This window comes from Perca flavescens, chromosome 11, assembly GCF_004354835.1.
Source record: "Perca flavescens isolate YP-PL-M2 chromosome 11, PFLA_1.0, whole genome shotgun sequence".
Classification (NCBI taxonomy): Eukaryota; Metazoa; Chordata; class Actinopteri; order Perciformes; family Percidae; genus Perca; species Perca flavescens.
Window position 1 is genome coordinate 20,786,185 of NC_041341.1, and position 17,167 is coordinate 20,803,351.

Below are 17,167 nucleotides of genomic sequence, written 5' to 3' on the forward strand. Positions count from 1 at the left end.
AATAATTTAAATGTATTTATTGTATTTTATTGAAATAAATCATTCAGACTGTTTGTTTCTACTGTGTGAAAAGTACATTCTCAGTTTTGACACCAAGCTTTGAGATTCTTCAGGAAACAAACGATCTCTGTTCAGATCCTGTCAACATACATTACTGAGCAGTTACAGCATACAAGATCATCTTCTTAGGCATTGAGGATATTCCAACTATCTCTAGTCTAACCAGCTGCACTGATTAAGTGAAAACGTGCAGTATTACAATACAGAAAGTAGAAACATTAGTATTTTACAAATAGTGAATATTTAGGTTATCAAGTCTCAAAGGAACAGAGATGACAACGTGGTTCTACAGTTATAAGTTTACATTCCTGGGTGTTTAAAGATGTGATTGCTCTACTACAACTTTGGTGAAATGGAGCTCAGCTATGAGTGTTACCTATTTGGTTCAAAAAACTCAAAATTGAGGCTCATGTGAACATGCCCAAGACAGGTAGAATTTTACAATCAAAGATTAAAATAAAAGTTTAAGGCATCTGGTTGAATAAAGGACGACTGGTTTGGGTTTCGTGAATATGGCTTCATGTTAGTGTCTGAGGTTGATAGCCTTGTCGCTTGTGTTAATCCAAGAAAGGCTGGTGACGGTCCAGCTATCTGAGAAGGCAGAGTTGTCTAAATAAGAAGGTGTAAGAAATCAAAAGGTGTCCATACTTCTTTCTGATCAAAACTTCATCTTTTTTCCTCCGGTCATGTCATCACATCTTTTCCTTCCATCAAAATCAGGGCTGATATTAACAAGTGCACCACTGGTCCCTTAAACATTGCCTCCATGGCGAATGGATCAGGCAGCCAGGCGCTGAGCTGCCAGCTCCTCTGCATCATCTCTGTTCTCGTTGATCTCTGCCAGCGTGCGAACAAAACGGGTCCACTCGTCGTTTCGTGGAACCGCAGTTTGCTGGGATAGGGGCACAACAGAGACATGACTAAAATCTCAAATATAGGATATCTGTGGTGGCACAAGATACATGTACGCTTATTTATGGACAATGGCTCTATTACATACTCAAGCCATAAAGATTTGTTTTGAGTTAAAGCCACTTGACGCTGTGCAATCAGTCACTAATCACAACAGGACAAATTATAGCAGGTAAGAGGCTGAATCAGGTCTGCAACTACATGCAAGTGATTATGACTATAAAAATAAAGAGCATTCAAGGGAAATGCGATGGTAAAAAGTAGAATCATGCCTGCTCACCTCTCCAACATCATACACGAGAATTTGTCCATCAGAGTCTCCCACAGCGATTTCTCTGCCAGAATGAGCCCATCTGACCCTGTTGAGCGCTGGGTTACCCTCCACTGTAACGCTGGCGGTAGGAACCTAAAACAACAATGCCATAAAACACCAATTAGAAGAGTGGAAACATGCTCTTGAGCGTGGCTTTCTAAAATAAACTAAAAATATATGTGGTGAAATATGTGTATGCCGTCAGTAAGAATGTAATACCTCTGTGTCGTTGTTGAGGTTCCACAGGTCAAGATGGCCGACTCCGTCCACACAGGCAAACAGAGCAGGGTGAGTGGGAGACCACATGACGTCATACACGTAATCCGAGTTATCTTCAAATGAGTAAAGTGGCTTGTTGTTCTGCAAAATATGATATTAGAGTTTAGATTTTTTTTCTGTGTGAGTCTATCTATTTATACAAAGATCTCACCATATGATATATAGAGATGATCAAATACAATTAGTGAATACTATATTTGATGATGTTTTCAGGTTATAACATTTTTAAAACTTAATCAAGCTGCCTAATTATTTAACTATGCTAGCGATGAGGCTCAAGGGACGGCTGCACCAATTTGGTCCAGAGTCAAAGTATTGTGACAAATAATGAAGAACGGAAGAGATCGGACAGCTTCTTGAAATTAGTGTTAGTGAACAAAAGACGGTGCTCTTTGGTAGGGGGCATGAACAAATCCAGGCAGACATCCAGGAAGAACCCATTTAAAATGCCTTTTATTCATCTGGCACATTCTCAATAGAATAAGATTAAAAAACAACTTCAACGCGTTATATCTTGACAAATATTTGATGGAAAACTTCCACACTAGATAAATTGTAAACTTTTCATTTTGTGCCACCATCAGGTCAGAATCCGTAAAATATTTTTGCTATGATCAAATACCTGCAAAACTAATGGGCAGATGGCCTAAAGGTTAAAGAAGCAAGCTTGTGACTGGGAGGTCGTCGGTTCAATCCCCAGACCGACAGGAAAAAAATCTGTGGTTGTACTGGGCAGCCAAACCTGGGTATGACTGTGTAACTGTGTGAATGTGACAGGTCGTCGTTGCAAATGAGAATTTGTTCTCGATCGACTTAAATAAATAAAGAGTTAAAAAAAAGTTTGTTTTGAATTGCTAAATTAAGATTGTAAACAGTACAATAAACATTAGCGTGTTAGCATTGGCTGTGCTCCATAGCAGTAAGGGCATGTAAACCTGCTCAAATGGAGTGCAGACAGCTGCCTCTGCACTAACAGCAGGCTGTGCAGGTCTGATGCATAGCATTATTAGGAATGGATGATAAAGGATTGGACAAAGTGGCTGAAGTCTTAAATGTAATGGAAGGCCTAGATTGTCCTGAAAGCTGGGATGTACTTCCTGTAGCCTATTATGCTGTTATAGTCTTATGCTTGTTAAATTAGAGGGAACCAATTAGTTATTTTGGATAAGCAGGGTCTAAAATCTGAACTACTCTGAACTATACTGCAGTTGAAAATGAACAAAAGATGGATTATATGGAACCTTGTAGAGACACAAAACACACAGAGGGTGGAAACTTTTTTTTACACACAGATGGGTTTTAGCCAAATCAAATAATCCTGAGGTTTTCTAGATCTCGCTCTAACCTTGGTGCTCCACAGCTTGACAGTCCAGTCGAAAGAGGAGGTAACAAACAGGTGGGAGAAGTCCAGAGGCCCTGCAGCTGTGTGGCAGTGGATCCCTGTGATGGGCCCATGGTGGCCCTCAAACATCTCACTGATGCCTGCTTTGCTGTGGAGCACACAGAAGATGAAGTAAGGAGTGAGTGTAAATGTACTGACAGATTAAAGTGAGCATGAGAAATTTAATTTTCAAAAGCAGCAGATGTTGATTAACAACCTTCAGTTTGAATATAGATTCCTGTACATTGTATAAAGGGAACAAACAAAGAAAATCCAAACAGTTAATACTCCTGTGTTTAAATAATGTGGGAATTACATTAAGCATAGAAGAAGGCACAGATACCTCTGACAGACGTATTCACATTAATCATTTACTTATATTGTGTTATTACCAGCAGGGTGGCAAAAGTGCCCTGCATCCCTCAACCACATGTTGCAGAGCTGTTCATCAACTGAGGCCCTGATAATTAACGTAGAGAAGTAAATACTCAGCATGAGTGATGCTTATGTATTATTAACTGCGATGAGAGTATCATACCATTGTAAATGAGGTGGAAAATTATTCCCCCAATTACAGAGGTGATTCTGCTGTGCAAAACTTAGCAGCTATCTCCTCTCTGTGGTCTCTGGGCATACTGCAGGACATTTACTGTGGGGCTAACACGCTACTCAGTGGCAGCTCTGATTTAAGCCACATTTCTTTGCTTCTTTACCAGAGGACCAACCACCATGAGAGGAGCCCCAGTGTCTTAAATGAGAACATTGTGGAATGAACTGCAGTTTTAATTCTCCCCGGGAAAGCTGACTGTAAACAAACTCTCTCACCGAGAGAAACATACTGAAAAGAGAAAAAAAGGACAGGGAAAAAATGATTTGTTTCCCTTGCATGTGTGCCCTGTTTATGTTGAGCGACCTTTACAAACACAACTGACAAGCGGAAAAGAAAAACAGGATGACTGGGCAGGAGTGAAACCTCAAACAGCAGGAGATCAAGTGTTGTATTTGCGTTGCACTGGGAAGTGAGTGGGCTATATTTATTTGACACTAGGTCCAACGTGGGCCTAACAAGACGCCTTAGTTTCCTGGCGGTGTTCGGGAGGGACGCAGGGGGGGCCGCGGTTTGCTTATGAACACACCTTCCATGACGACACGACATGTAGACGGAGCCATCCTCGCTGCCCACCACGAAATTGTTGACATCTCCGAGAGGGAAAGACATGGAGGTGACAGCTACAGCTTTGGACTGCTTGAACACCAGCTCCATGCTGTCCTGTGGACGGGAGGCAACATGGAACAACATCTTTAACAAGCTCCCTGCTCAGGCTTTAGGTTAACACACACTCTGCCAAGCACAACCTATAAAAATCACTTGACAGCTTATTAATATATAATCTAAATTCAACTAGCACTTTATAAAAAATGGAAGTCTGACATTGAGGTCTTGGCAGCACCGATGAAATGACACAGCTAGCAAAGTTAATTTCCTTGAAAGTGAAAAATGAGTTGTAGAAAAAAAGTCAGGGGAAATACCAAACTGGAATGCTAAAAAGAAGGGGTCTGCCATTTAGTATGAAAAGGAGGGACAGTAAGTGTGTAGAATGTGAGACTAAAGAGACAGAAAGTACACAAAATGTAAAAACTCAAAAAGCTCAAAGTTTTAAAATGTGATGTATTATGAACATAGCAATTCACAATTGTATGGTTAAATCTTTAACCCTGAGTTGTTTATGTAATTTGGAAATATTCCTCTGACCACCCATAGGAGAACAACCTCACCCCCCCCCCCCCACACACACACACACACACACACACTACCTGTGGCTGAGAGAGCATGTCCAGACTCCATGAGCAAATCTTGCCATCAGTGGAGATGCTAATCAGGTTGTGGGCGTTCTGGGTGCCAACTACATTCACACAGTACACTGGGTGCTGCAAAGAGAATGAGGGAGACATTTTTACTCTTCTGCTGTGTTAGAATAAAGTATAAGCCCACTGTGTTGGTTGTTTAGTGTACCGTGTGTGCTGCTGCTGACAGGGGAGTCCTCTGCACCGGGGTCCTCTTGTTGCTCCTGTTGTCCCATAATACAATCTGCCCTGAGTATGTGCCCCCCACCACAACGTTGGGGTGGAACTTGGCAAATGCAGCCGACAGAACTGCAGACTGTCAGAAAGAGGTTAAAATAGAGAAAGGGTTAGGCAATGTTTAGCTTCTCTAGTGATGAAAAAGAACATGTTTATGGAGAGACAGCCCGGCGACAGGTCTTTAGAAATACCATTATGTCCAATCGAAAAAAGCAGGAATGCAGGCCCAAGATAGGTTTTGATTCAACTGTATGATCCTTTTGAAGGAAATGGCACAACTCTCTAAGAGTTGCAACAAAAACTAAATGTTATAACCTTCACGCAAGACAGTTAGTTTTAGCAAGATAACCTAATAAATTGGCAGCAAAGTGTAATAATGAAGATGCACATAATGCAGAACTGTATTCATTCATCGCTTCACCTATCACAATCGTAGCTCAATATTCTTTCTAAAGGGACTTTTCTTGACAAAAAATTGTGACGCATGTTTCAGGAATATCTTATTATGAGCCATCTTTGAGGCACGGAGAAAACTGCGTTCTCACTTCTGTTCAGTTTTATTCATCTGAGCAATACGCCTGCATCTACATCCGCTCTGGCGGCAACAACATGTGTTTCTACTCAACTTGTCTTGGTGAAGGAGCCTCAGGGCAGGCATTACAATAAGGCTGGGCAGAGCGGAGGAGCTGTGCTGCTCTCCCTGCTAGCTTGTCTGAACACAGGGCTCTTGTTTGGATTCACATGATAACTAGCCCTGCCCCACACACTTAATCCTGCTGCAGTGCTTGGATTCCATTCAACTCCCGCACCACAGGTCTTCTCCGGCGCCTCACGAACATGTGTTTGCGGAAAGATGTGGTGGAGGTGGATGCCAGTATGGTGAACTCACAATGTGGATGAAGGCGGGGAGGAGGAGAGACGGGGGAGCAAACAGGGGTTGGTTGGCGGTGTTCCACGCTTGTCATGGAAGTAGCCACCCGTTAGGACGTGGGGAGGGGGTGGGAGAAAGAAGCAGAGAGGCTTTGGGTACCTGACAGTGGAAGACGTACTCCGGTGTGGCCTTCTTGTACTTCATGTTCCATACTAAGGCTACACCGTCTGGCTCGTGAGGAGCATCCTCGTTGTTGTTGTATGAGGCAACCAGGAGTTCAGGATACTGGTGACAGAAAAGAAAAAAAAAAAAATCAGCCCAAATGAATGTCGGATGGGAAGCAGACATGCCCCCCAGGCCTGGCTCCATGTGGAAAAGACTTGCCTGCCCTGTGTGGTGCTGCTGAATGCCTTAAAGAATGAGTAACCTTTCCTCAAGATTTATGGCTTGTTTAATTAGCCCTACCCACCCTTAAGCACTTTGGTAAATTGGGTTTTTAATTCCCTTCATAATTTAGAGAAAAAGCTACGTTTCTGAGATTGCGGTGGACTAAAACAGAGCAACTCATTGACAATCTAAAACTCACTGAAGCGCTTATTAAAAACAGGCAGAGAATGACTACAGAAACACTACCCAGATGTAAACAAACCATTAGCCTCTGCTGCTTATAATACTTGATCTGAGATCTAAAGTTTGTTAATTCAGAATTTCAAATCACTGGGGTATGGATATCGCTCTGAGCTGGTAAATACTGTGCACAAAGAGTTGGTGTTCAATCACTGTCAAAAGTCATTGCAGAATCATGCATGAAATGACCTTAGACACCAGAGGAAACAAATCATTATGGCCCCCGACTGAGTGACAATGTGTGGGACATAACTTACTTTTCCTGAGGGACTTGTGGCGAAAAGTAAATGTTGTCAAACTCAAGCCATGTAATCATAAAGCATTATGGCTGTGCACAGCTAAGTTGTTTCAACAGCCAATTAGCAACACTTATGCCAATATTACTAACACAATAAATTGATTTTCTTAGGATTGACATTTTGATAATTGTGAACAACTTCCAAATGCTGCTCTGAGAAATGTGTTCAACCGTTGGCTTAATTACAAAAAGTTGTAAAAAAAAAGACCTGGAGGGACCAGTCCAGACAGGTGACGACACGATGCTTGGACCAGCGCTCATCCATGAACTGCCTGTTGAGGGAGAGCTTTGTTCCAGCCTGGATTTCACTGGGGGAAAACAAAGCACCAAAAATCAATAAAAACACTTAAAAAAACCAATGACCATGTTTGTTTTTTAGTTGTCCAATTATTACCCCTCCTTTTCCTCCAGGTCACGGCCGCTGTAGTCAAAAAAAAGGTCCACATGCTCGGATAGAGCCCGCTCAATAATGCGAGTGCTGTGGTCAAAGAAATTCACAAACTCTTCGGAGTGCAGGATCTGGAGTTTTTCCTCCTCAGTCAGCTCGTGGGGGGGTGCTACACAGAGAAACAAAAACACAATGAAATGTAGTAGAGATCCCTGCTGCTCATTGCCATTATGATAATGCATTTCATGGACTGCTTTACGGGCTTAAAAATATCTTTGTATGCTGCAATTATAATAGAATATTGGCTCAATTTGTATTGTAAACTTATGTATCATCAGTGGTAGTAAAGTACCTTCCTCCTCCTCTTTCTGGTCCGGTTTCTCAGTCTGAGTCTCCACTACCGGTTGAGGTGCAACAATTTCTTCCTCTTCTTCCTCCTCTGTTGTTTAGAAAGTGAACTATGTTAAACACTAGAAAATACACTGAGTTAGGAAAACACCATATCTCTGAATCAACATATTCCTACACAAGACATTTTTGACCAAGCTTCAAATGTAAACATCAAATTTAAAGTAACAGAATTTGCATAACGGGCGATTGTGCCTCCATACAAATGTTTCATCCTTTTGGTCACTACATCTTTCACCTCCATTATTTTCTCTTTTTTTGCAATAAAAGCTCCACCCAGTGATAATAGGCACAGCAAAAGACTGATTTTGTATCTCTGCCTTGCATTTGTTTGGTTTGTCAGCACAATGTCGCCTTTCAAAAAAGAACCTGCTCCTCTAAAGCAGGGAAGTTTGTCATTTGTGTTAAATGGACACAGCGCAGCGGGTGTCTTGTTGTCATAGGGACCCCCAGATTTTCCCAACTGTTAATGAGACTCTAGCCATTCAATAGAAAGTCTAGCTGTCAGTGTAGCGGTTTCCTCTGTGTCCCAGTAGCAGGTTGCCCCCTTCTAGGCCACAGGGCAGCAGGGCAGAGGGTGTGGAGCAGCTGCCCGGGCCCGTCCCATTGGTCTGGCCAGATGACGGCATGGTGCAAAAGCAGATGGTGATGCTGGGATTGTCTTGTGCTCTTCAGAGGTGGCATGGGGATGGCACAGAGGTTTTCCGCCTGGCTGCCCCGAGACAAGCTTCTCACTGAACAGCAAGCCTCTGCAATTACCATCCTAGCAGGAGGTCCTGCAACTCCTATTCAACCTCAGAGAATGTACGACAAAATACAGGCCAGACCAGCTGGCAAACTGCACACCGGTTCTACCTCAAAGAAGATGAACGCACTTTTTCAAAACACATCTCTTAGTGGTTGTATATGGCCTATGCTTTCAATGTAAAAAAAATAATAGCAAAAGCGGGACAAAATAGATTCATGAGGAGAGGGGAAAATACTTGCCTGGTTCTTTCAAAGCATTTATCTTGGTATAAGTCTTATAGTTAATCTAAGATGACAGCACTGCATGCCAGAAGTTCCTTCCTACTGGGATAATCTAAATGATAATGTCATCTGTCACTTTGTCCATAAAGTGATTTATCCCCTTTCTCAGATGGAGGTCTGGGGAAGAAGGTTATTGGGTACACTGATGAGTTTACAGAACTGGGTTGATGACACAAGCCATTTCAATGTACGGCCATACTCTGCAACCAACAGGAGAAGGTTAAAATCTTTCCTTTCAAGGGCCTCAATCAGGCTTAAAGGAAAACAGTAATCACTGTCTTTCAGCTAGTCCCGGCTGTGCTCGTCAGCCCTTTCCCTGGTGAGGCAGCCAGAGCAATCAACCTGCCAGGCATTAGGAGCGGATAGACAATCTGAAAATAAAGGGTATAATGCACCTGCCAGCCAAAATGGCCATTTGGAGAAAAGCTAGTGATCCTCGTGACCCTGCTGGGGATGTGTACGGGGGTAGCTGTGCCTAGCGATGGTGGGTGGTGGTGGAAGGGGGTGGGGGGGGTTGCATTTAACAGAATTCACCCGGATCACCGATGTCCCATACACTGACACCTCCTCTCAAAGCAGGCTCAATTATGGCTTTGTATCACTTAAGAAATAAAAGCTTTTAGGGGGGAGCAGGACAGGAAGGAGGGGGGTGGGGGGGTTCTTAGTCAATGGACAATATATTAATGCAAACACGGTATGCGGCCAGTGATGTACAAAGTATAAAACTAAATGACCTCTGCTCTCCGCTGCAGGTGTCTTCTACTTGCTATATGTCCCTGTATAATAAGGGTCTGACTTCAGCACGTGCAGCAGGGTTTTTTTATCCTCTGGCTGCCTGTACAAAGGCTAACGACCACAGAAGACAAAACACTATTGATACATACACACTCACAAATATGTGCACTACAATTTCTTGTTTCCTAAAACGGAGTGCCTCCAGCCTCAGTTTACAGAATGCACTTCAAAAACTGTGGTCAACCATTTTCCACGTGGCACAGAATCAACATTGTTGTTGTGTAGTAGTGTAGCAAATTTAAAAAGGCTGCAAGGCAAATAAATACAAAGACATCTGCAGTCAGACTTCTGTCAATCTGATAACACTCTTCGAGACCTAGTCATCTGTGAAACAGGAGTCTTTTCTTCTCAACGTCTTCAACATGGTTACACATGTCTCTAATGACACTGAGGTCTAAAGATCACAAGCAGGCCGACGGTAAGCAGAAATCCAAAACCAGCACTCTCCTACGGAAGAAAAACGTCTGTCACAGATATATACAAACTTATTATATTGTTAAATGAGACTGAGAACAAAAACAGGTTGTACTCACATACAATCAGAAAAAAATAAGAATATTTGAAATGATTAGCTACTGTATGACAGAGGGATACAATAGATATTTAACAGTACTAATCATCAAGTGAATAAAGGCAGACCAAGATTACAAGTGGCACTTCAAACAAGAAGGCCATTAAGGGCTTTTGTGATAAAAAAAAAAGAAAAGTTTTGACCTGCCTCTGAATTCAGAGTGATTAAAACAATCACATTCAATTAAATATTAGATTTACTAAACCGCTCTACATACTCATATTCCTGACAAGCCTTTTTAAACGCTGCACCAGACCAACCACTCCACACACACCACCACTCCCCAACCTACAACCATATCTTACTCCATAATTATAGCCTCTTGTTGAGGAGTGCATACTGATGCTGCATATTACCTACTGGTGCAGCCTGGGAATATTGCAGTGGTGGCACAGAAATTCACTAATCTGGTGGCCTTAATCAACAAACTACCTACAGATGGAATAGCACTGATTGAAAAAAATGCATTTAAGTTGTCCCATGGTCACAAATAAAGATTAAGGCAAATAAATGTCAGAATTGTCATAGATATAGACATGGATATCTGAGAGGAAATTTCAAAGACTGTCCAGTTCATCTTATGTGGTTAAATGACGCAAAAATTAATAACAAACAACTTATAACCCGATGATGGGTTCTCCTTGACTGTTCAGGCGGCTTTCTTTGGGTCAATAGGAAATGTAATGTTCAAAATCTTTAACTCCTTTCTCCAACACGTCTTGCGCACAGTGTGGGAACCCTCGGTTTGCAGCAGCCGGGGCACGGCAGCCGCTCCCTCTAATGCCACCACCTGCTGACCTTGAGAGTGCTGCGTTGTTGCCTCCTTTTGACAACATGATAAATCGCTCAATCAAAGAACAGGCCTGACGCCACCCCACACATCAAAAATGCGCCGAGGGGAGCAAGCTGGGAAGGGGATGCCGTCTCATCGAGTGCCAGAAGTGATGGTGTGAAAATGCACAATGTCACTGAGTGTGTTTTGTTATGTGCCTGCTCGGTGAAGGGAGAAGACAGGGAAGCGAGGGAGTTGATGAAATGATTACATAGTGGCAGAGAGGGGAAGGGGGCCTTGTGTTGAACAGCTGGCAGAAACCATCGTTGTTTAACACAGTTTTACAATGCCCAGTAGAGCCCAGAGTAAAAAGCAATGAGGAACAGGGGGATGCTCTTCATCCTTCACTAGTTCTGCTCATAGTTTTCCACAAAATCACACAATTTCATCTTGCTCATGCTGCATGCCACCTCCGGATTTACTGAACATCACCTGATGGGACAACAACAAACAATCCCTACAATGTTTAAAATCCTAACCAGGCTTTTAAGGATGCTTAAAAAGATGTGCTAGCTGAGGCAAATAAATTGAGCAAGTGGCTAAAAAGTCAGACTCATTGAGAGTTGCAGTTTGAGGTAATGTAGGATTGTTCAAAATGAGAACACAAAACAAAAACCTCATCAGGATTTCAGTTGAGCACATTATTCGCCACGTTATTACATAAATCAACCAAGAACAAGCAGCACACTCACAAGTATTGCATATTTTATGGAGCATGTGTTCAACACGTGGTGTTAGTAGTAAATATTCTCTTTGGCCAACCGCATAAAAGCTCCAGTGCAGCAATTACATACATGTCGACATGCTTCAGAGGCAGTAAGCAGTCGTATGCACAGCGCTTCGTATCTTCTCCCTCAATCGCATTTCTCCTTCCTGTCACTGGTTTTCTCATCCTGCTCATTAATTATACCGAAGCGGAGTTAGTTGTGAGGTTCAGAGGAGCAGGGCTTGTCTGACTTTAATCTCTCCTTTGACTTCTTATGTTTCCTGGGCCTCATTTTTTCTTTACTTTCATCTCAAATCAAATCTTTTCCACTCGTTGTTCACTTCCGTTACCCACTGATACAGCCTTCCCGGTTATGAAGAATTCTCCATAAGTGGTGTACCATTCTTGCAGCAAAACAAAACTTTTGTTAGCAAAGAAGCTATACATTTTAGTGGCACTACATTCTTTATGCATCCATATATTCAATGAGTTAGGTTCATGTACACAGGAGGTTTGTCCAGTTTTTGATAGTTTACTTATGTAATAATATGTGAGAATCACCTTCTTTTTGCTGAGTCATGACAGGTGTCTGGGTCTCTTTTGTGTAGGACACAGTCTCACGTGGAGGAAAGTCCACTTGTGTGACTTTGGCCATTCCCAGTTTTGGAGTTCCACGCCTAAAAGCACAGAACAACTCAACCTTTGCACAGCTCAATTTCACCACAAAAAAGTAATGATTTTAACACAAAGGAAAAAAAAAAAACATAAAACAGTAACTCTGCTATCGCTGTGCTCATCTGTTTCTGTAACAATTTTCACCTCCTTGCAAGTGAAATCAAAGTAAGTAAATGAGTGTTTCATGGGATGGCAGAGACTTCAGATTTGTTTAACAACCATTATGAATCAATTAAAAGGTTTTGTCTGACCACTCTTGCATGCACGTCTTGACTGTTTTCCTGGACTGCATTAACTGAATAATGACTTTGGAAGACAAAGTAATCATGCCATAGATTGAGAGAAGGGAAAATGACCAGGAAAGGAGAGAAGAGAGTGTCCAGTACCGCAGCTCAGAATCAGAGTGAAGTTGAAGAGTGGACGGGTCAGAGTCCCAGTGCAGAGTCCTGGTTAGTGTCACAGCAACAAGGCAGCATTAGTGAGAGAGAGACAAGCCAGCACAAATGAGGAGAGGAAATAAAGTTAGCATTATGGCACACAACATGCTGATTGGATCCTAGGTCACAAATCAGTTAAATTTACATGTCATCAAAATACACTTAAAACTGGATTTTTTCTGTTCAAGCTAATATCGGCCTGCACAAAGCTCAGAGATGGAAGAATGTATCTGCTTAAAATGCATGGACACACAGCCTCTCAGAGTGAGATGACACAGGGTGTAATGTGCAGCCTGTGGGGCTGATACAGCCTGAACTGTGTCACACCAAAGGCTCTGAGTGTTGTGCAGACAGAGAGGGAGGGAGAAAGAGAACCCTCAGGGAGAAAACATGACCTCCATGTGTGTAGGAAATGGCCATGCTGGTGAGGGAAATGAGTCAACACGTAGGGGCAACAGCTCCCTGGGCCTGATGGGACACTGGGGGAGCTTGAATTTCAGCCCAGGGAAGGGGCTCTAATTAGGGGTTAAGAAGTCCCCCAGGCATCACAACAGCCTGCTGTTTTATTGTTAATTTAGGATTGTCCTAATTCAATGGCACACAAATTAAATAAACATGCCCTCAGTTGGCATGAACTTTTCATTATTCACTGTAATGGTACGAGACTTTCTAAAGGATTTTAGCTTTTGCTCAGTGTAATCATGCTTTAAATATATTCATAGCCTTTGTCTGGAATTGAAAGTAATGCAAAGCTTATGAAAGCAAAAAGAGACATTTTTCTAAGCAATATTCAAAATACTTCCGCACTAATTTGCTGTACAACACATCTGCAGTTTAAGTGGCTTGAGCGGCTGTGACAATGACGATGAAATCACTTTCTTCCTGGCATAAGTATAGCTGAGCACATATAGAGCACACAAAAAAAACGTTTTGAGAAGACATGTAAAGCTCATTAAAGCACAAAACAGGTAAAAATTTTGCCTTAGGTGGAGCAATTGCCATTAATTCTTCATAAATAGAGATGTTGGCATTGTTTCCACACTTGTAATGTACTGTACTAGAAGCGGGGGAAATTGTGTTACTCAAACAAACTGTTGCTGAGGAGTGTGTGTGTGTGTGTGTGTGTGTGTGTGTGTGTGTGTGTGTACCTGGGTCCAACGGCTCCATCAGAGTCTTGGCTCCCTGCCTCACTTGGTGTGCCCGCCGATTTGGTAGTTGGAGAGATGGGAGGAGGGACTACATAGCGAGACAGACAATAATCACCTGTTACAGTGTGAAGACACCAAGATATCCGCAACAGAGAACTGAATGAATCCATGCAGTATGTTATCAATCTTAATGTAGGCTGAAGGCTAGAGGTTATTTAGCATGCTGTGATGTGTGTAAAGACTTGACATTAAGCAAGTTAAATATACATATCAGTCTGTATAGAACAAACGTAAGCTGTGGCAAGATCAGCACATGCAAAGAAGTTTTAATAACACAACTACACTGACTTTGTCTTTATTAAATTAATGTTTCTGTACTTAAGAAATACACAAAAAACTGATGTTTCTCATTCCTGTTTCTGGTTTGTCTGCATCCTGTGAGACTCATGAGGATTTTCTTATGGATCTCTTCTGCCCCCTGCTGTTAGCAACGTGTCAATGCTCTAACAATCTAAGCTTAACTTCTAAAGTAAATGTGTACAATCCAACAGGTTATGTAAAACATACCAACAGGAGTTTCTGAGGTTATGCCCATACTCTGTAGAAGAGCGTCAGCCTCACGCCTTTTTTTCTCCAGGTCAGAATCATCCTGGTGCTGCGCAGCATCTTTCAATTGGTCTGCCTGGAAACATAATTGTTAACAACTTTAACTTGTTGGAAGTTTTCTGATTTCTAGCTCTGACAGACTTGTGCACATTTTAACATACTAATTAACTGACTAATTTGTATTAATTGCACCTAGTGCCAGAATACCTAACTAGTGTCCAAGAATAGAAAATGCCAAGTGCAGCATGAAGGAGCGGATCAATGTAAAATGTATTGGCTACACAAAAAAAAAAAAAAACATATATAAAACGGCACAAACATGAAATTCTTGATGACAGAATTATGGTATTGAGAACGTGAATTTAAAACAAATTTAATGTTACTTTGCATCTCAACATGCACACAATATGGGTCATTAGAGAGATTTTTAAATGTATACATCTCAGAGCTAGTTTTGTAATAAAATGACAACTGATCGGCATCTCATTCACAAGTGAATTTAACAAATACAAACCGGTTATTGTTATAAATGACTTATTATCTATACCCTAAATCTTTATAAGAGTCCTTGCAACCTGTTTTGTATGTCTGTAAACATAATCAATTGTCTGAGGCTCTGAACTGCATTTGACTCAGATACAAATAGTGGCCATCAGAATCATAATCAGCTTTAATGGCCAAGTATGTGTGAGCATAGCACCTACAAGGAATTTAACTCTGGCTTTTTGTTGCTTTCAAAGTACATACATAGAAATAGACATTCGGCTAAAACCAAGGACAACAAAGCTGAACAAGATAAGCATAAACATCTGAAAACTATAGAAGTAGGTATGTTTTGCATTTACACATACATATGTACAATGATAATGCAGCATATGGACTACCAATACTCACACAAATTAAGGGTAGGGAGATCATTAGCATTTTAATTGAAATATTATTTTTGCAATCCTCACATTGAGCCATTAATGCTGTTTACTCCCCATATTCATGTGTGTATTTAATATCAGAGAATATTCAAAGCATTTACAAAATGTTAAACATACCGCTTGCTTCTTGCGCTCCTCCTCCTTCCTTTTCTTCTCCTCTCTGATTTGTGCCAAGCGTTGCTTCTTCCTTTCAAGCTCTGCTTTCAGCTCACTTTTGTCGGACATGATGCCACAGCTGTATACAAACAACATATTTTTGTTTTTCTACGTGTTAAAAATATCGTAGATATAGTGTTTCCGATACTGATCCCAGTATAGGATATGCCTTCAATAATGCCTAAAATGCGAGTTCATGCCCCGAACCCTACTACTTAATTTAACCCTGAAAAAAAAAAATGGTTTAAACTAGTTTATATTTTGTTCTTTTCCCGTCATGGCGAACTGTCAAACTAGATAATAAAAGGATGTTCTATGGCATTCATTCTCTGTATGCATTTGTTTGTTTTACAAAGTGTTTACCTGAGACAGGTCATACAACAATGCTAGCAATCATATCACATCCATTTTATGTATTAGTATAGTTTAAAAATAATATGATATACTTTTTTAAAAACGCTCTGCACAACTGCACCTGACAGCTGATGATCTCAGCTTCAATACCACCTTGCGCAGAAATGGTGACCGCTAACGTTAGCTGCCCAACCTCACCTAGCAGTTAAAATGACCATCCAACAGTGTTTTCTGTCTTCTCTGCAGCTGAGTAAGTTAAACATCTTAGCTGTTTGGAGACATAGATACTCTGATACTCTACATGTAGCAGCCCCAGCTGACCAGTCATTGTCAGCTGGCTAACAAGAGAGCCCCACCCTACAACTGTGCACACCCGGTTAGCTTAGCACGGGGTTATCCTGTCCGGTTCAGCCACTTCTTCCTGGTCCTTATCAGCTCGCTGTATACACGTTCAATCTACAAGCCTTCTCCATGTTAATATGATGTTTCATTTTACTAATCGCACCGTAGTTTAATAGAAAACACGCAGCGTTAGCACCCAATCGGCCTGTGCCGCTGCTAGCCTTCCTTGTTATAAGTGGCTACATAGCTAGCTTAGCCATCCTCGTTGTACTTTTAGCTAATTAGTGATTCAAACACACATAGTTTGAAGTAATTCAAAGTAAAAAAAAAAAAAAAAAAAGGTAAAGGGTTTTTGGGTCATAAAAATGTGCCTTGCTCAATCCAATATATCCTTTATGGTTAGAGATGAGGCGTTAGCTTGATTGGGTTAGCAGCTAGCTAACGTTACAACAGTCAACCGGACTATGGTCCGGAGTGCTGTCATGCGCTTTCAACTCCGCTGACCGCACAATTAATAAAGCACGTTGGACTACAAACACAGCGACGAACACAAAACAATGTTACAAGTGTGTGATACTACAGCTAACATGACATTGATGTGTAGATTACAAACCTTAAAGCAGGTTTTCGACCTGACACCAAATGCCTACAACCACAGCCAAAACAAACGGGCTGCCAACACAACTACGGGAGCTGGGAAGAGCCCAAAAGAAGCACTTCGCTTTGATGTAAGTGTGCTGCTGTCCTCTGAGGTCAAATATAGTGTTTTCAGCTTGATTAAACCCATAGACTAAACCTTAAAAGTGTCAATACAAGTCTTTGGATATATTACCTCATGATAGTGGTTGCTATTGTGAATCAATGTTGAATGAATGAACACTATTATCTTCTAAAATGTCCCTCAGGATGAATAACGTATAGATTTATCTATCTATCTATCTATGAGAGGCATTAATATAGAACAGGAA

At 41.5% G+C, this 17,167-nt stretch overlaps 1 protein-coding gene across 2 annotated transcripts; it reads right to left on the reverse strand.

The window, feature by feature from the left end:
• Positions 1 to 2: 2 nt before the first annotated feature.
• LOC114564518 (cytoplasmic dynein 1 intermediate chain 2) lies at positions 3 to 16,911 on the reverse strand. 2 transcript variants are annotated; one of them, XM_028591901.1, is made up of 17 exons: positions 16,813 to 16,911; positions 15,465 to 15,582; positions 14,380 to 14,494; positions 13,813 to 13,900; positions 12,614 to 12,673; positions 12,114 to 12,229; positions 7,564 to 7,650; positions 7,218 to 7,380; positions 7,032 to 7,131; positions 6,058 to 6,183; positions 4,960 to 5,106; positions 4,761 to 4,874; positions 4,082 to 4,215; positions 2,910 to 3,054; positions 1,505 to 1,645; positions 1,253 to 1,378; positions 3 to 952 (listed from the first exon to the last, which is right to left on the reverse strand). In XM_028591901.1, exons 2-17 carry the CDS (start codon positions 15,570 to 15,572, stop codon positions 839 to 841), a joined length of 1,884 nt encoding a protein of 627 aa, XP_028447702.1. In that variant the 5' UTR covers positions 15,573 to 15,582; positions 16,813 to 16,911; the 3' UTR covers positions 3 to 838. The 2 variants fall into 2 exon arrangements, with proteins under 2 accessions (XP_028447702.1, XP_028447703.1); XM_028591902.1 differs by lacking the exon at positions 12,614 to 12,673.
• Between the last annotated feature and the right edge of the window lie 256 nt (positions 16,912 to 17,167).